This window comes from Oncorhynchus masou, chromosome 13, assembly GCF_036934945.1.
Source record: "Oncorhynchus masou masou isolate Uvic2021 chromosome 13, UVic_Omas_1.1, whole genome shotgun sequence".
NCBI classification, from domain to species: Eukaryota; Metazoa; Chordata; class Actinopteri; order Salmoniformes; family Salmonidae; genus Oncorhynchus; species Oncorhynchus masou.
In genome coordinates this window covers 38,556,216-38,574,615 of record NC_088224.1, presented here as the reverse complement: position 1 = coordinate 38,574,615, position 18,400 = coordinate 38,556,216, and the positions used below count along the sequence as shown (strand labels likewise).

The following is an 18,400-nucleotide window of genomic DNA, read 5'->3' as shown; positions in this document are numbered from 1 at the left end:
CTGAAGTTTCAGAATCACCCACACGTGGATTTTGTATTATAGATATGTGATAGTAGAGTAGTGGCCTGAGGGAACACACTTCATATGTTGGGAAAAGTGTTATGAAATGTAATGTCATGTAATATTTTAAATTGTATGCAACTGCCTTAATGTTGCTGGACGCCAGGAAGTCAATGGGGATCCTAAATAAATTAAAACAATAAATAAAGTATTCTGGTTGTAAGTTCTATAAATGGCCCTATAATTACACTGTCCTCGTTTACTTAAAATTCCAGGAATATAAATCTCTCTGGGCCACACTCTCTGAACTAATTATTTCTAATTGCTTTACCTCACATATGTGATGAGCAGCTGTTAAGTGTCTAGTAATATGGGAGTCACTTTGATATTGTTCTCTCAACCTTTCTTATACCAAAACATGTAGTCGTTTGTCCCTTTTATTCCCCTTTGTCACCCTTGTGGATTCAGTATGAATGATGTCAGTATATGGAAACTAATCTGACAAAATGTCCTTAAAAAAACATTTTTATTTTAATATAAGCAATAATTAATCTCAATTGTGTGTAAAATGCATTATTCAACTAAATACATGCATTTAATAATGCATTTGACATTGGTCATGCAATTGTTTGGGTAATGCAGAAATTCAGAAACAACACGAGCACACAGCCATGTATGCTTTCCAAATACATGGCTCTGCACACTCTAACACGCGCGCGCGCACACACTCACGGTTGGTTGGACTTAGCCTGTGACACTACCCGGAAATAGAATACAGACCGGAAGCTACCATTTTAACTCGAAGAACATTAGCAGCCGTAGGCATAGTCCATAGACGGGGACATCTAAAATTGACACGGGGCGGAAAATATTTGACCGAAGAAAAATAATGAAAATACGACAAACACTCAAGAAAGGGCTAATTTCGGTAAATTCGAAGAGTTAACGATTCAAGCATCGAAACTACCGCTTCAAACAAGGGACATATGTGAATTAGCAGGCCAACCCAGCGGAAATAGTTTTTGTTAACGAGTCGAAAACAGCCCTCCTGGGCCGATGGAGAGGCAGGCCTTTGAAAATATTTGTCCCTGGATGAAGAAAAATGGCTATCTGACATAAGTTTTCACGGCATACCCCGCGCCATTTTTATCCTATGTTTTTTTTCTTTTACCGTTTTGACAGGCGAATTTAATGGTAATTATAAGGTTAGCTAGCTAAAAAAGACAGCTATCAAGCTATCTGTTAGCTAGGTTAGCTTAGCATCGACTACCTATGCAACCAGGTTTTCAAACGACATTTACATGTATTAGCTAACAACGACATGATTGAAATACTCCTTTATTCAGATCCAATTGAATTTGTATTGCTGTTTTGGTTGACAACTATACTCAACCACCTATAAAAACAAAGTAATGTTAGCCTGCTAACGTTAGTTAGCTAATGACGAATGCCGCGCTGCTAATTTTGGAATTTTGCCACCACCTGCAATTTTGGTGGGTTTTCAAGTTAGTCTAGCTAACTTAGCTACCCACCAGAAGATCAATGGAAGCAGACCCATTCGTTTCTACTTGTAAACACGTTTTGGTCTTCAATCAAGCAGAAAGTGCTACACCAGTCTCCAGCCCATATACATCCCACCAAACCTGTTGGTAAGATGTTTTAAAAATAGTTTATTGTTAAATGGTACGTTATAACCTTGTAGTTAGGCAAGGTCTTCACAGACCAGCAGGAAATACTGGGAACGTCACTGGAAAACATTTTAGCTCAGTAGTAGTCTTTTGTAAGTTATATAAAAACACATTCTATGTTATGGTTGCAAATATCTCAACAGTAGGCTATTGGCACCTATCAGGTACAGGTCTAGACATGGCCATGTTGGCGATCATCCATAGTTGTCGATTTATTTTACATAATGATGCACAGCATGTTATGAAACACTGTGCATGCCAATCAGTTTATGCCAATTTCTGTCACATATTTATATTCTGGATTCTCATATGCTCACTCTAATATATCCACTTTGATTGTAATTCCTTGATTTTATATATATTTTTTATTTGTATTACATTTGCGAAACATTCTACTTCACTGTTGGAGCTAGTAACATAAGCATTTCGTTACACCTGCTATAACACCAGCAAATATGTGTACATGTCCAATAAACTTTGAATTGATTTTACCGAGGCCCAGGCTACATTCTATTTAGGCCTATTTGATTGCCTTCTTGGTACTTTAGACTAATGGCTTCAAGTTCATGGTATATCATTTCATAACTAGCTACATACATTTAATTTGCATTGCCCCGTAGGCTTCAATCAGCAAATTGTGCATTATATCAACGAGTGGGCCCCTGAAAAAAGCAAAGGATGGAGAAAACAGAACACGCGTCCCATGTCAATACCTTTACTGGTAGTACTTAATTTTTATGAGATGAGGCTAGACCTAACTATAGTGCTCAAGGACTCATTCCACGAGAACAACGCAATTAATCATTTGGACTTGATTTGGCGTAAATGGCCTAAATCATTTGTTTACAAAGTTTCATGACAACAAAAATCATCTATGGAGTAGGCTACTTGTTTGTTTATTATAACAAGACAATTGTACCAAACTCCACAAGGTTATATGGGTCATCTATTTATTTTCTTGGCTATTATAATACCTTCCTTGTTTGGTAACAATAGGTTGGGTGACCTTATCGCCCTACAAGAAATGTAATTGGAAAGTTGCCCACAAGACAGAACTGTTTTTGTGTGTCTATTGTTATGTGGAAGGACACAGTGAATTCACTGTTGTTCTTTAGCAGAAGTTTCACACTGGGTTTCCTGTGATATTTACCTTAAAGGACTGAAGGTTGGGTGTAGCCCAGGGCCACGTTCAGTTGCAAAACGTTCTTGAATGTTACAGATAGAAATTCCATGAATAGATTCCTTATTTCACGTGTCTGTTCTACATAGCATATTTATATCTGAACGTTACGTCCCGCTGAATGTGGTGCTGGTGTTACCATTTTGAAATGTAGCCTATAATTAGTCTAGGTGAGGTGGTTGTGTAGCTGTGGCAGGTCTCCCATGTCTCTAACCAAGTCAGAAAAGTCACCTGGAAAAAAGTAAAGGTGAAAGATTATTTTAACCACACCAGTGTTTTTTATTTGACCTTTATTTAACTAGGCAAGTCAGTTAAGAATAAGTTCTTATTTTCAATGACGGCCTAGGAACAGTGGGTTAACTGCCTTGTTCGGGGGCAGAACGACAGATTTTTTTACCGTGTCAGCTCAGGGATGTTATCTTGCACCCTTTTGGTTACGAGTCCAAAGCTCTAACCACTAGGCTACCTGCCGCCCACGCTTCCACCGAATATATTTATAGGCGGTTTTGCCCTTACACATCTGCACAGCTCAACTAGAATAATAAAGTACTTGTTGGTTAATTGAATTAGTGCTGGGCTAGAACAAAGATGTGGTCCCCTAGGACCAGGATTGCACACAATTAACTGCACACACTGAATTCACGTCTCTCCTGTTTTTAAAGCAAACCTGAGGTACATGTTGAAAGTATGATTGGTTGAACTAACAGCTAAGTTGTTCCATATGATTTCAATAACTTTTTTTACTGAACCCCTTTTGATTTGAATGAAATCGTCCATGTTTTCCCATGGTGGAAGTGGTCAGAAAGTGACATTTTGGATCTGAATGTTTTGGCATTTGAAAATAGGAGAGACATGAATTCAGTGTGTAACCAAAAGGGTGCAAGATCGAATCCCCGAGCTGACAAGGTAAAAATTGAGATTGCTCAATTTTGACCCAATTTGCAAAGCCCACCCTACCATGAGACTGGTTGAGTTTGATATAATTTGAAAGCTTACAAACAGGGTTGTTCAAATCTTTTATGATTTGTTGAAATATTTTTTTTTAAATAAAACATTACCTTTTGACATCAATTATCTAAACCTAGATTTTGTTCATATACACTGTGTGTAAAAAAACATTAAGAACACCTGCTCTTTCCATGACATAGCATTCACCTGATACATCTATGATCCCTTATTGTTAAATCCACTTCAATCAGTCTAGATGAAGGGGATGAGACAGGTTAACCCTCTAGGTTCTAAACTAACATGGAATTGTTTTAAGATGACCATACTGAGGATAATTTAGCCACCTTTTACCGCAGATGCGGAATGGCGATATCGACGGATGCGGGGGAGATTACCAACGGGATATAAAACTCTAATATCTTGTGTTTCACCGAGTCGTGGCTGAACGACGACTTGGATAACATACAGCTGGCGGGTTTTAATCTTTTTCGGCAAGGATAGCACAGCGGCCTCTGGTAAGACAAGGGGTGGTGGTCTATGTGTATTTGTGAACAACTGCTGGTGCATGAGGTAGAGTACCTCATGATAAGCTGTAGACCACACTATTTACCAAGAGAGTTTTCATCTGTCTTTTTCATAGCTGTCTATATACCACCACAAACTGATGCTGGCAATCAATGAGCTATATACGGCCTTAAGCAAACAGGAAAACGCTCATCCAGAGGCGCCGCTCCTAGTGGCCTGGGACTTTAATGCAGGGAACCTGAAATTGGTTTTACCTAATTTCTACTAGCATGTTAAATGTGCAACCAGAGGGGAAAAACCTCTAGGTCACCTTTACTCCACACACAGACATTAGTTCTACGCTTGCCCCCCATTTGGCAAATCTGGCCACAATTCTATCCTCCCGATTCCTACTTATAAGCAAAAACTAAAGCAGGAAGCACCAGTGACAGTCAATAAGAAAGTGACCAGATGAAGCGGTTAATTTGCGTAATTCAATTAGTGTCAGAATTTGAACAAAACTCATAAAACGGGAACAGTGACGGAGTCAACCAGAATTATTATTTTGCAGAAAATAGTAATGTACAGTGAATTTATAGAGTTAGAAAGTAGCTTTCTTACATCAACTAATGGTTGTCTTCAGTCAGAGAGCCATGAGCAAACGAGTGGAGACTCGTTGCTAGGCTACTCAGACTGCAGGGAGCTGTGGGAGACAGAGTAGCAGCACTAAGTAGCTACCAAAAAAAAGTTTCACAGCATTTATCTTCTGTTCTATTGGTTTTCATATCAACGTTGTTCCTAGTTGTTGCATATTTACAGTTTACCTCTTTCTACGTTTCTAATGGAGGTGTTCATTTCAGTCACATTAAACGGCTTGCGTCAGGGGCGGCTTTTAGAACAGCGTTTTACCGCAAATTATGTATTACATTGTCTGCTTCATCACAGTAGTTTCATGTTAAATAATGAGACCACAGGCTTGCTATTTATTGTTGCATGTTTTTTAAGCTCTTAACCTCTGGGACATTCGGGACGGTAGCATCCCACCTCAACAACAGCCAGTGTAAGTGCAGGGGGCCAAATTTAAAACAACAGAAATGTCATTAAAATTCCTCAAGTATTTTACACGATTTTAAAGATGAACTTTCGTTAATCCAGCCATTTGTCCGATTTCAAAAAGGCTTTACGGCGAAAGCTCCACAAACGATTGTTAGGTCAGAGCCAAGTCATTGAAAAACACAGCCATTTTTCCAGCCAAAGAGAAGAGTCAAAAAAGCAGAAATAATGATACAATTAATCACTAACCTTTGATGATCTTCATCAGATGACACTCCATAGGACTTCATGTTTCACAATACATGTATGTTTTGTTCAATTTTTTTTATATAAATATGAACTGTATCGGAGTTTACATTGGCACGTTACGTTCAGTAGTTCCAATACATCCGGTGATTTTGCAGAGTCACATCAATTTACAGAAATACTCATCATAAATGTTGATAAAAATACAAGTGTTACACATGGAACTTTAGACAAAATTCTCCTTAATGCAAACGCGGTGTTAGATTTCAAAAAAGCTTTACCGAAAAAGCACACCATATAATATTCTGAGTACAGTGCTCAGACAACAAAACAGCCAAACAGATCTCCGCCATGTTGTGCAGTCAACAGAAGTCAGAATTAGCATTATAAATATTCACTTACCTTTGATGATCTTCATCAGAATGCACTCCCAGGAATCCCAGTTCCACAATAAATGTTTGATTTATTCGATGAAGTCCCACATATATGTCCAAATACCTAATTTTTGTTGGCGCGTTTAGTACACTATCCAAGTCCATGCGAAAGTTCAGACAAAACGTTATATTACAGTTCGTAGAAACATGTCAAACGAAGTATAGAATCAATCTTTAGGATGTTTTTATCATAAATCTTCAATAATGTTCCAACCGGAGAATTCCTTCGTCTGTAGAAATGCAATGGAACGCAAGCTAACTCGCACGTGAACGCGCGTCACGAGCTCATGGCACTCTGCCAGACACCTGGCTCAAACAGCCCTTATGAGCCCCCACCTCACAGTAGAAGCATCAAACAAGGTTCTAAAGACTGTTGACATCTAGTGGAAGCCTTAGGAAGTGCAATATGACCCCATAGACACTGTTTTTGAAAGGGAATTAGTTGAAAAACTACAAACCTCAGATTTCCCACTTCCTGGTTGGATTTGTTCTCAGTTTTTTGCCTGCCATATAAGTTCTGTTATACTCACAGACATCATTCAAACTGTTTTATAAACTTCAGTGTTTTCTATCCAAATATACTAATAATCTGCATATATTAGCAACTGGGCCTGAGTAGCAGGCAGTTTACTCTGGGCACCTTATTCATCCAAGCTACTCAATACTGCCCCCCCGGTCCCAAAGAAGTTAATGAAAAATATCTGTTCATTTTACCCATGCATAATATTTTCTCTTGATCAGGTAATTTTACTGTTTGGAACGAATTTAACCGTTTGCTAAACTGTTCTTGGGGGTTGGTTAGTCGGCAGCAAAATTGACTGAGACTTGTATCCCTGCTCCAAATCTCTCTGCCAATAATGGCTAGTTTTCAGTTTTCCCTCCCCACTCACACCAATTGGTGTTTGTTAAGAAGCTGTTTGTTTCTTTTTGATCCTTTTAATTGAAAACAATCACATGAAGGTACTTCATTGTTACCTCAAATTATTTTGTTTTGAGATTAAAAGGTTGCATTGGACCTTTTTTTAAGCTGTCAATTTTCCATTGGAAACCTATTGAAATGATATAGATAATATATTTCCATTCAAGTTGACATTCGACAGTGGGTGGACCAGCTGCTATCTTACTGGTAGTAATTGGAAGTTTGTTTCAATTAAATTGAAATGTCAATGGTGTACCAGATAAATTGTAGGTGTCTGAAGGGATAGGTCCGTTCTATGAATTCTATTTCTATGATTGAAATGATACCCACCCTGTATTCGAGTATGCTGTCTCAACCGATGACTGGCTCAACACAAATGCTTCCAATGTAAAATAAGGTCTAAGGTAGGGCTGGGTGATATACCGTATTTTACAATATACCGGTATTGATGCACGGACCGGTTTGGGTTTTTACTTTACCTTCTATAATGGTATTTGAATGTAAAAATGTTTGTGATGCGGCATGCGTAGTGTAGGACTGGCCAATATATATCAAATTCATTTTTGTTTTTATGAAAGTTTATGTCCGCTTGTTCTCATGTTGTCTTTTTGGTCTCGTCTTGTTCGCTCCTGTGCTCCTTCCCATTTACATCAGGGAGTTGTATATAATGAGGAGATGCTCACTTCTCCACCCTAACAATGGGAGTCATTGTCCCAAAGGTGAGAAGGCAGGCGACAAGCTTAGGTTCAAGATAAGCGCATAGAAATGCCTTTCAAAGGACTTCAGGGCTACCGATGTGAGTGCTACGGGGCGGTAGTCATTTAGGCAGTTTACCTTTGCTTTCTTGGGCTCAGGGACTATGGTGGTCTGCTTGAAACATGTAGGTATTACAGACTCGGTCAGGGAGAGGTTGAACATGTCAATGTAGACGCTTGCCAGTTGGTCCGCCAAAGCTTAAGGTTCCCCTAGGAAACACTTGTCAACACTTTGGTTCCTACCCTGTCACAATAACTCCTCCTTGGTATTTTCATTCATAGTCATGTCAAACACATTATTTAAAGTGCCCACTATTATATTCTAACTATAGAATTAGAATAATAATTCTATTTCCATGATTCTAACAGTTCACCCAAGTGTTTTCCTCTAAATCGCAATTGCAACATTTGGTTAAAAATAAGGCCCAGATTGTTTGCCCATATCTTGCAGCACTACGTGGAAATGATCTCAAATGAGTGCAGGAAAAGCAGAAATGTATGATAATGCTGAGAAATAATTTTTAGTTGAATTGAAGAGTATGAAACAATGCAGAAAGACCCAATGAAATCACTTAGAATGTGTGTGTTGCCACCCTAGGGCCACACTACTCATAAAGCAAGTTTATAACTTTTATTATTCAAAAACATGAAACAAAAATATATTTTAGCCATATCACCCAGCCCTAGTTTAAGGTAGGGTTGTAAAACATTAAACCATTTAAACGAAAATTAGTATCTGAAAGTTAAGATAGATCCATAACTGAAAATGTTTTGTTTGTTTTTGCGTAGATGCCGAAAGAACAACAAATAGTGGGTCAATTTACGCATCAACTTAGGCTCAACTTCTTCTTTGTTTTGGTGCCCTGGCTACCACGCTGTGAACAGCGTAAAGCGAACCCGTGCTCCTGCGCAGATACTACGAGATTGAAGTGTTGCGTCTAGCTCATCTCAATATCCTAGCCTATTTATTGATGTTAGGCCCTGCGTTACTGAAGTTGTGAGACATTGCAAGCCAAGAAATTGTGATATACAGGATTCCATTGTGAGATACAGCTTTTGATTGCCGTCTGATAGGCCTAGTGCACGGTTCTGTGTGTCTGGAGGCTGACCTCCCTATACTGTCTCCCTCCGTCCCCCTCTAGCTCACGGAAAATTGTGAGCGTTTGTGTTCTTGGAGGTACGGCAGCTAGTCAGTCTCCTGCGTTCCAAAAATACAGAATCTTAGGAGTCTTCACACTCGACGTGCAAGGATTCGAGGAAACAATTATTTTGGAGTCGACTCTCCACTACGTCATTGTCGTTAACAGTTGGAAAAATGACAGAGAAAGGTAAGTGACCGCAGCGAAGTCTTGTGTGGCAATACTTTGAGAAGTTACATGAGAAAGAAAATCTAACTGGAGTTGAGGTACAGTAATGGTAGTATAGGTGCAATGCTTTAAAAATAAAATTCCACCAAACCACTCATTTGCATAACACTAATATGTGAGAATAATGTTTGGGGGTGAACAAATGTTTCATTTTGTTTATAAGGTTGGTAGCAACGTGGAAATCTGTTGCTGCTGAAGTCAACTACAAAACCCGCAATTCTGTCTCTGTGGGCTGGCTGGCTATGTAGCTCGCTAGCTAGCAAATGTAGCTACACACAATAATACCAAAGTCAATATCAGCCTGTGAAGAGGAGAGCTGTAAAATCACCTAAACAAACTGCACTAACTATCGATTTACCAGTCTACAATCTCACCATGTTCAACCTGCAGATCGATGCAGTCTGACATTCTCAACGGCACCATGCAATTCACCCTGGACTGAAGAGGCAGACAAATGGGAGAAATGTGTTAAACCCTTTTGTTAAATTACACATTTCTCTACGTATTTAAATCACGGAAATATGATCAATGGCTCATTGGAGAGAAGACAATCTCACATGTTTCTCCGATCTAAAAGTTGTATTCCTGTTTAACTTCCAGTGTGGTGAGAGCGGCTTTATCTTAAGGCTATGTCATACCAACTGAATTTCTGCCTACTTGAATGGCAATATCTCCGATACACGTGAAAACATGAATTGACCCAGAGAATCAGGAAATTGCTCAGAGATGCACAAAAACAATATAACATTCAAAATGGTTGTATCTTTACTTTAATTATCTGAAAGGGATGCACGGTGAGACCCAAACCGTTGCTGGCAGCACAGCTGCATTGTAAATTCACATGGAATTTTGTGAATTGTCTTCTCTTTTTTTTATGGGAAACCGTAAACTTAAAACGTTTTACGTTTACATGTTAAGAAAAATAGTCTGTCACATTCCTTATCCAGGGTACATTTGTGAAAATGAGAATCTGGGTTTAGTTTTTTATTTATATATATATACATATTTGATGTAAAAAAAAATAGTTTGACAACTAGTGATGACATCGCATGGTAGGGTGGGGAATGCAAAGTGGGTAAACTTCGAGCACCTGATTTGGCATTCAGGTCCAAAAAGTCAGTCAGTTACTGATTCTGAATTCTGGCCAGAATATATGGTGTGCTTTTTCGGTGGCTAGTGTTATTAGTATCTATGTAGGCAGCAGCCTCTCTGAGTTAGTTATTGCTGTTTAGCAGTCTGATGGCCTTGAGATAGAAGCTTTTTGGCCTTCTTGTGACGTTGGAGGGCAGGTAGTTTGCCCTGGTGATGCGTTGTGCAGACCGCACCACCCTCTGGAGAGCCTTGCGGTTGAGGGCGGTGCAGTTGCCGAACCAGGCGGTGATACAGACTGACAGAATGATCTTGATTGTACATCGATTGTAAAAGTTTTTGGGGGGTTTTAGGGTACAAGCCACATTTTTTCAGTCTCTTGAGGTTGGAGGCGCTGTTGCTCCTTCTTCACACTGTCTGTGTGGGTGGACCATTTCAGTTTGTCTGTGATGTGTACGCCGAGGAACTTAACTTTCCACCTCCACTACTGTCCCTTCGATGTGGATGGGTGGTGCTCCCTCTGCTGTTTCCTGAAGTCCACGATCTGCGCCTTTGTTTAGTTGACGTTGAGAGAGATGTTGTTTTCCTGACACCACACTCCAAGTGACCTCACATCCTCCCTGTAGGCTGTCTCATTGTTGTTGGTAATCAAGCCCACTACTGTTGTGTCATCTGCAAACTTGATTATTGAGTTGGAGGCGTGAATGGCCACGCATTCATGGGTGAACAGGGAGTACAGGAAGGGGCTGAGCACACACCCTTATGGGGCCCCAGTGTTGAGGGTCAGCGAAGTGATCGGCCCGTCAAAGTCCAGGACCCAATTGCACAGTGCGGGGTTTAGACCCAGGGCCTCCAGCTTAATGATGAACTTGTAATCTTACTATGGTGTTGAATGCTGAGCTGTATTCAATGAACAGCATTCTTACATAGGTATTCCTCTTGTCCAGATGGGATAGGGCAGTGTGATGGCAATTGCATCGTCTGTGGACCTGTTGGGGCGGTATGCAAACTGAAGTGGGTCTAGGGTGGCATGTAGGGTGGAGGTGATATGATCCTTGACTAGTCTCTCAAAGCGCTTCATGATGACAGACGTGACTGCTACGGGGCTGTAGTCATTTAGCTATCTTTGCCGCCTTGGGTAGAGGAGCAATGGTGGCCATCTTGAAGCATGTGGGGACAGCGGACTGGGATAGGGAGCGATTGAATATGTCTGTAAACACACCAGCCAGCTGGTCTGCGCATGCTCTGAGGACGCAGCAAGGGATGCCGTCTGTGCCAGTAACCTTGCGAGGGTTAACATGTTTAAATGTCTTACTCACGTCGGTCACAGAGAAGGAGAGGTGTGGGGGCTGCAGTCCTTGTTAGCGGGCCACGATGGTGTCACTGTATTATCCTCAAAGCGGGCAGAGAAGGTGATTTAGTTTGTCTGGAAGCGAGACGTCAGTTTCTGTAACGTGGCTGGTTTTCTTTTTGTAGTCTGTGATTTCCTGTAGATCCTGCCACATACGTCTCGTGTCTGAGCCGTTGAATTTCCGACTCCACTTTGTCCCGAGGCGCAATCAAGCTCTAGGCCTATTTAACCAAGAGACTTAAGCAATGTTTCTGTTTTTCCCCAGTCTTCAAGAGTGTGGCATCAACGGGCAGACAAAGCAGTGGAACGCCTGTTCATCCTCCTCCACCCCAGCTGGATGCTGACAGCTTCACATTTTTGGTGAAAAACAAAAGACTACCACTGTACAAGAAGGACTCTACAAACACTACATAGACTGCATACTATTTATACGTTGTATTTCAAATTCGGAACAGCATTTATTTAAAAGGACCTTTACCTGCTCTTCTTGGTTTAAAGTGCAAGCACTAGGCATTCGTCTGTATAAGAGAGGATAAGGGATAGACATTGGTAGAGGCGAGAATCATTCTGTTGTTCAAGAAGCATTACTTCCAGTAGCTGTGGCTATTGATGATTATTGGTGCGATATTGTTGTACTTCAACAGTAGGGCGAGTGACCCAGGAAAAACCTCCCATTAGTGAGTGGGAGATGTTCCAGTTCAGTAAGTACCCCTTGGACATTCTAGATATGCTAAGTGGACACCAAGCCCACCAGTTTAAAGGCCTTGGATTGGAAAGACAGTTGCAGCACCAACAGCAAGTCCAACTTCAGCATCAGCAGCAGCTTCAGCAGCAGCACCAACAGCAGGGGGAGTCGTCAGGGGCTCTTCTCTCTGGGCTTGGTCTGGGGTCTCTTCAGGGGTCTAGAAGTAATGCTTTTGCTGATTCTTCATCGATATTTGCCAAAATGAGTGCCCCACCTCCACCAATATCACACCAGAGCCAGTCCTCATCCTCGCATAGTTCACGGAAATCCAGTAAGATGAGTAGTAGTGGAAGTTCTGCTGCAGGATACCCACAATTCTTACGTCCGTTTCACCCTGCAGAAGCAGCGCTAGCCCAAGAGCAGCTGCACTCGGGAATGGGACGTTTTGACTTTGGTGGTAGTAGCAGTGGAGGGTCTGGTGTTATTGGAGGAGTGGTTACATCGGCTCCCCCACCGCCACCTTTACACCCTGGCCTCTCTGTTCCCCAAGCCTCACCTGGACCATCCTCTTCGCCCTCCCCGTCATCTTCATCGTCCACCAGTAACAACCCTGGCAGTGCAGTGTCCTCCCTAGGGCAACCACTCGTTGGGCAGTCTGATCCACGTAGCTTACATCAGCAGTTCAGTTGCATGCTTGCCGCCAATCAGTACTTTCTTTCTGGGGTCCCGACTAACAGCAGTCTGGAGCAGTTTCTGGTTCAACAAGGGGGTCATAACCATCTTGGCCTGGGTTTGGGCCAAGGAGCTAGTGACTCAAACTCAGCCCTTGCCCCACCTCCAGCTCTTCACTCCTCTCACAGTCATAGTCACTCCACTCCCCAACCTCAACAGCAGCAGCAACCATTGGCACCCCATGCTTTATCTCACCCTCACAGCCATACCCACCCACACCATCCTCTTCACCCAACACCTCAGCCGTCGTCTCTGGGTGGCTTTGATTTCCAAGGTATTCCAGTTCTCTCCTCCAATCAGCTGGCTTCGTTGATGCAACAAGAAGCTAGTGGTATGCCTCTCCCTCTACCACTCCATTTATCACTTTCGAAAGATGAAGGGAAAGGAGACAGTGGATCTGGGTCTGGTGGAAGTGGTGGTAGCAGGAGAAAGAAGGCTATGGCTGGCTACCTTCCTCAGAGAAAAGCAGATGGCACTAGTCACAGCAGTAGCAGTGGCAGTAACTGCCACAGCAGCTCCACTGAACACAGTCAAAATACAATCATTCAACCGGGCCTTGTAGGAGGAGCCATAACCAGCCTTGGTAATAACCATTCATCAGTCCTCTCTTCATCAACACAGTCTTCCTCAACGGTCTCCTCTTCCTCCTCAGCCCCTTCCTCATCCACAGCCTCGGTGCTGGTAGCGAATGATTCACAGCTACCTAAACCTGCAAATCCCATGGCCTCCATGCCTTGTCAACCTGACCCTGAAGCCATCTACCACTGTGGTGAATGTGGAAAGACCTTCAGTCATCTTACAAGCCTTCGAAGACATCTCCGTAGTCATGGTTTGACTTCTGAAGATGCCAAGCCAGACACTTCAAGCGAAGACAAAACGTTCTGTTGCACCGAATGTGGAAAGGGATTTAAGAAAAGAGGGCACCTCCTCCAGCATGGTGTTATCCATTCAGGGGCTCGTCCATTTGCATGTGGTGTCTGTCAACGGTCTTTCAACCGCCGTGAGTCCCTCACTAGGCATGAGAAGATCCATGATGATAAGCCTTTCCGATGCCCTGCTTGTGGTCGCTGCTTCCGAGAGAGCACCTCTTTGCTAAACCATGCTGCGTCTGGCACCTGTGGAAAGCCTGGAAGGAATTCCCGGCCCAGACCAAGCAGTAGTGGTGAAAATCAAAGCTCATCAAGTGCAAGTAGCAGCAAAACTGAAATGGTGGCTGGAGGCAGTGCTACAGGTGATTACCAACGAGATGGAGCGAGCAAATATGGCACGGATTATTCAAGGAACCGGCCATCCTACCAACCATCCTACAGTGTGGATGACTACCGACGACAGCAGGCTAACCAATCTTGTTATTCTGGAGAGAGCTCCCATAGCAGTGAGATGTCAAGCCAGACACTTAGAAAAGCACCCTTGGCTCCTACCTTACACCCACACCCTCAAAGTCAACAACAACAACACCATCTCCATCAACAGCAGCCTCACCTTCCTCTTTCATCTCTATTGGATGACTCTGAGGATGAGGTCACTAGCAGTGCCATGTCTGCAATTGCAGCAGCTGCCGCTGCCTCCTGCGACATAAGTACTGGCGAGAGTCGAGGAGAGGAGCGAAGAGACATCATTGGAGGTTTGCTTGGAGGACTTGGCTTTGGGAATATGGGAGTCTCACCAGGTGGTCCATCATCTACATCTGAAATCGACAAGACCTACAGAGCAGGTAGTGGCTCTACCATGCCTTTAACCCATCCAAGCCAGCAGATGATGAATGCTAAACCGAAAAAGCCCCGCAAGCCTCGGCAGAAGAGAGAACCAGGACCTGATGGAATCATAGTTAGACAAAGAAGAAGTCGTGGAGAGGGGGAACGGCCATATTCATGCGGAGTATGTGGTAAAGGGTTCAGGAGACGTGAGACCCTACGTCGGCATGACCGTGTTCACACAGGTGAAAAGCCACACCGGTGTGATGTTTGTGGGAAAGAGTTCCGGGAGTACTTCCATCTTACTAAACATTCCACTGTGCATTCTGGGCAGAAGAACTACAAATGTGACCTATGTGGTAAAGAGTTTGCTTATGCTCAGAGCTTGGTGAGACATGGAAAATTACACACAAAAGGGGAATTGGATGGGACACCAGGAGGAAAAATTGCTAAGGGCCATGGAGGGGTTAATAATATAGATGGAAATCAAGCAAACTCTCAATCTTATTATCCGTACCCTCAAGATAAGTCTCAGGGGTCCAGTTCGTCCACTCAGCCCTCTCAGAAGCTCTATACATGCACAACATGCTGGAAATCCTTCCGCCATCAGTTCCACCTGACAGCCCATCAACAAACTGTCCATGGTGGTGGAATAAGAGGTGAAAAGAATTTCTGTTGTGAGGTATGCGGGAAGGCTTTCGCCTATTCTAACAGCTTGTCCAGGCACAGGCAATCGCAGCATGGATTGGGCCGCACTGGTTCGGCAAATCTACCAGCTGGTGGAACCCAACATCCTTCCCAAGCAGCTGAGTACATCCCTCTTTTTGAATCAGGCCACCCCTCAACTTATCCGTCTGGCTCCTACATGCCAAACCAATCCTCCCAAGGTCAACACCGCCCTTTTCAGTTCCAGTCCCAAGAAGGATGGGTTGGTGGCAAGAGAAAAAGAGAGAAAAAAAAGAGGGTTGAATATCAAAGTATAATGAGAGGGGGGCAACTAGTAGGGGTTGCCTTGAATAAGGCCACGAGCAGGAGACTCAAACTGATGAAGCGGAAAAAAGGAATAATGCATGAGAAGCTTAAGCAAAAGAAACTGCTCGCCCAGCTCTTGAGAATGAGAGGAGGGTATAGAGTTAAACAATGGTGCGGAGGTGTGGTTAAGGTCAGTGGGCTGTCATCTATGGAAGTCCCCATAAAACGTTTTCCATGCCAGTACTGCCCCAGCACCACATTCGCCAGTCAGGCCAAACTTTTGATCCATCGTTGTGTGAGGCACCCTCCAAGAAATAACGGCCACCAGGCCCGTCTGAAGTGCTCGGTCTGCGGAAAGCGTTCTCGGACGTTACGGAAAGCCCTCATTCATCGTGGACGTCACCTTTCCCAAGGGCGGTTCTCATGTCCCAAATGCCGCTCCCGCTTTTGGAATGGATCTCTCCTAGAGAGGCACAGGGTTGCTTGCCGGGGTCAATCTCTCTTAGGCAGTGGAAGCTGGGGCTTGAACGTGAACTTGCCCCCAAGAGAGGTTGTTGAGAAGACAGCGGAAGAAGCGGTTCAGGAGGGCCAGCCTGGGAGAACAACAGTGGTGACTGAATACAGCCACTAATTATTTTATAGTCTAGGATTTTTTTAACTAAAAAGCAAGCAAGAACTAGCAAGTTTTAAAGATCTGGGCAACAGGCTTAGTAGAATTACCATATATCCCATTCATACAATCCTTACGATAGCAGAGATGTTTGTAAGATAACGTGGACTTTTTAAAGGTCAACATCAAAAGCACCATCCATCTGTCTTTGCTTCCCCAAAGCGGAGAGAGGATTCTAGATCATGTGAGTGTTTGAGTAGCATCTCTTTTCTTCTAAAATGCATTCAACCACAGTATCATTTTTGTTAGCTGTGTTTGGTCTGGGATTATGAATGCATAGTAGTAAGAGTGAAGTACCAAAAGTACTGATGTTTTATGTTTTCTGTCATTATTCAGTTAAACAGTAATAGTATTTGTCTTTTGTTCTGTACTATGTGTTTTTCTTTTGTTCCCTGTAGAGATTTTTTTTTTTTATACAGATTTTTGGCCTGAAGCAAAACAAAATGTCTGGTAAGCAAGCCAGTCTAAGAAGCTATTTGAACCGATAAAAGATAGTTGTCAATTAGTCTCTCCTGTTATGAAACTTGACTCACTGAATTGAATAATCACTTAGTGTAACTAGACATATCTTGTCAAACAATCGGTAAAATTGTGCAAAACTGGCTAGCTGAACAGGTTAGAATGGATCAGAATGGAATGAAAGAGACCATTTTTCTGTATACTTCCATCATATATAGGGGAAAACAATGGGACTTTGGTGTCAGGAATGGATAATGGGAACAATGGGAGTGTACTGTACAATTCGTATGATATTTTATTATATATTGATTATTTGCTGTTTTTTTTTTACTCCAAGTATCATTTATTTTGTCATTGTTGCTATTGTATGGGTGGGTGGGAATATGTTCTGGGACTATCTTTGTAAAACAATGGGAGGATGATGAATATATGTATCAGTGTGACAACATTTTTATCCTTCCCTACCACATTTACCAACCCTATGCTTTAGTTAAGCCCTATCCCGTAACACGTGTACGGACACATTGTTCATTACTTAGGTCCTGTCCCCCAGTGTTATCCTTTCAGTAAACTAAAACATGAAATATTATTACAAAATAACTATTGTTTTCTTTGCCTAAAGTGAATTGTTGAATCCCTTAAAAATTAAATAAAAATTTGTAAAAATGTCATCATGCTTTCCCTTCCTATTATTTAAATTGATGGTATTCAAAGTCTCCCCCTAGTGGGGTTGCGGAGGAAATGCAGTGGGCAAAAATTACAGAATTTTTGGGACAATATACAAAAGTTATTGAGAAAGATCATTTAAAAAAATACATATACTCATGTTAATGAGAAAGATAATTAGAAAAATAACATTTGAATGAATAAATGTGTATTACTTGATTCTCTTAATTTTGATAGAAATAAATTTAATTAATTGCAGGCAATTTGTTGATGTGACAATAAAAATGTACCGATTTTATTAATTTTTAAAAAAACATTTTAAGGTTGTAATCAGATTTGGGATGGGGGTCGTCAAATTCTGGCGAAGAAAATGGGGTCCCCGCTGAAAGTTTTGAATACCACTGATTTAAATCTAGAGCAATTCTGAACTTTTCTTTTTGCCAATTCACAAATGATCGCTCCTACACATTTCACTGTTTATATTTACTTTCCTATATGTTGATCATTTAAGTAGGTTCAAATAAATGGCAAAACTGCAAGGTGTTCCACACAGTGTGCTGTACTTACCTTACACTGCAGAGATGTATACAGCTCACGTGTTGGCACATGCCCTGTGCAGTGCCACACTCAATTAGAAATGGAGGATAAAAAGCCCAGTAGATGAGTACGGCTGTTTAGTGCTAAAGGCTCACAACCGGTTGCTCTGAGAGTTTTCCTCTGTATCTGGAAGATTGTATATATTGGTGCATTTGCTTGAATTCACTTTTCAGAAAGTCCTTTATTTTATAATATACTGTATTTGGTCACCAGTTTGGCAGGGCCTGCATTTAACACTTCAGTCAGATTATCATAGGGTCAGTGGTGTGATACACATCAAACTCTTAGTAACATTTGATTTATGTTGAGAGGATGGGCAGGCATGCAGATGTGGTTGGAAAATAACTGGGGTAATATTATTCAGTGTCCTCTAGGTGGCCATGTGAGGCCC

The 18,400-nt window shown here is 42.0% G+C and overlaps 1 protein-coding gene across 1 annotated transcript; it reads left to right on the top strand.

The window, feature by feature from the left end:
- Positions 1-763: 763 nt before the first annotated feature.
- Positions 764-17,417, top strand: LOC135552272 (uncharacterized). Its single transcript, XM_064983794.1, has 2 exons — positions 764-1,649; positions 11,800-17,417. The coding sequence occupies exon 2, from the start codon at positions 12,223-12,225 to the stop codon at positions 16,246-16,248; it is 4,026 nt and encodes a 1,341-aa protein (XP_064839866.1). The 5' UTR covers positions 764-1,649; positions 11,800-12,222; the 3' UTR covers positions 16,249-17,417.
- Positions 17,418-18,400: the final 983 nt, after the last annotated feature.

What these genes read in the sequence shown, in the direction of transcription:
- LOC135552272 (XM_064983794.1), top strand. Translation starts at nt 12,223, where the DNA reads ATGTTCCAGTTCAGTAAGTACCCCTTGGACATTCTAGATATGCTAAGT.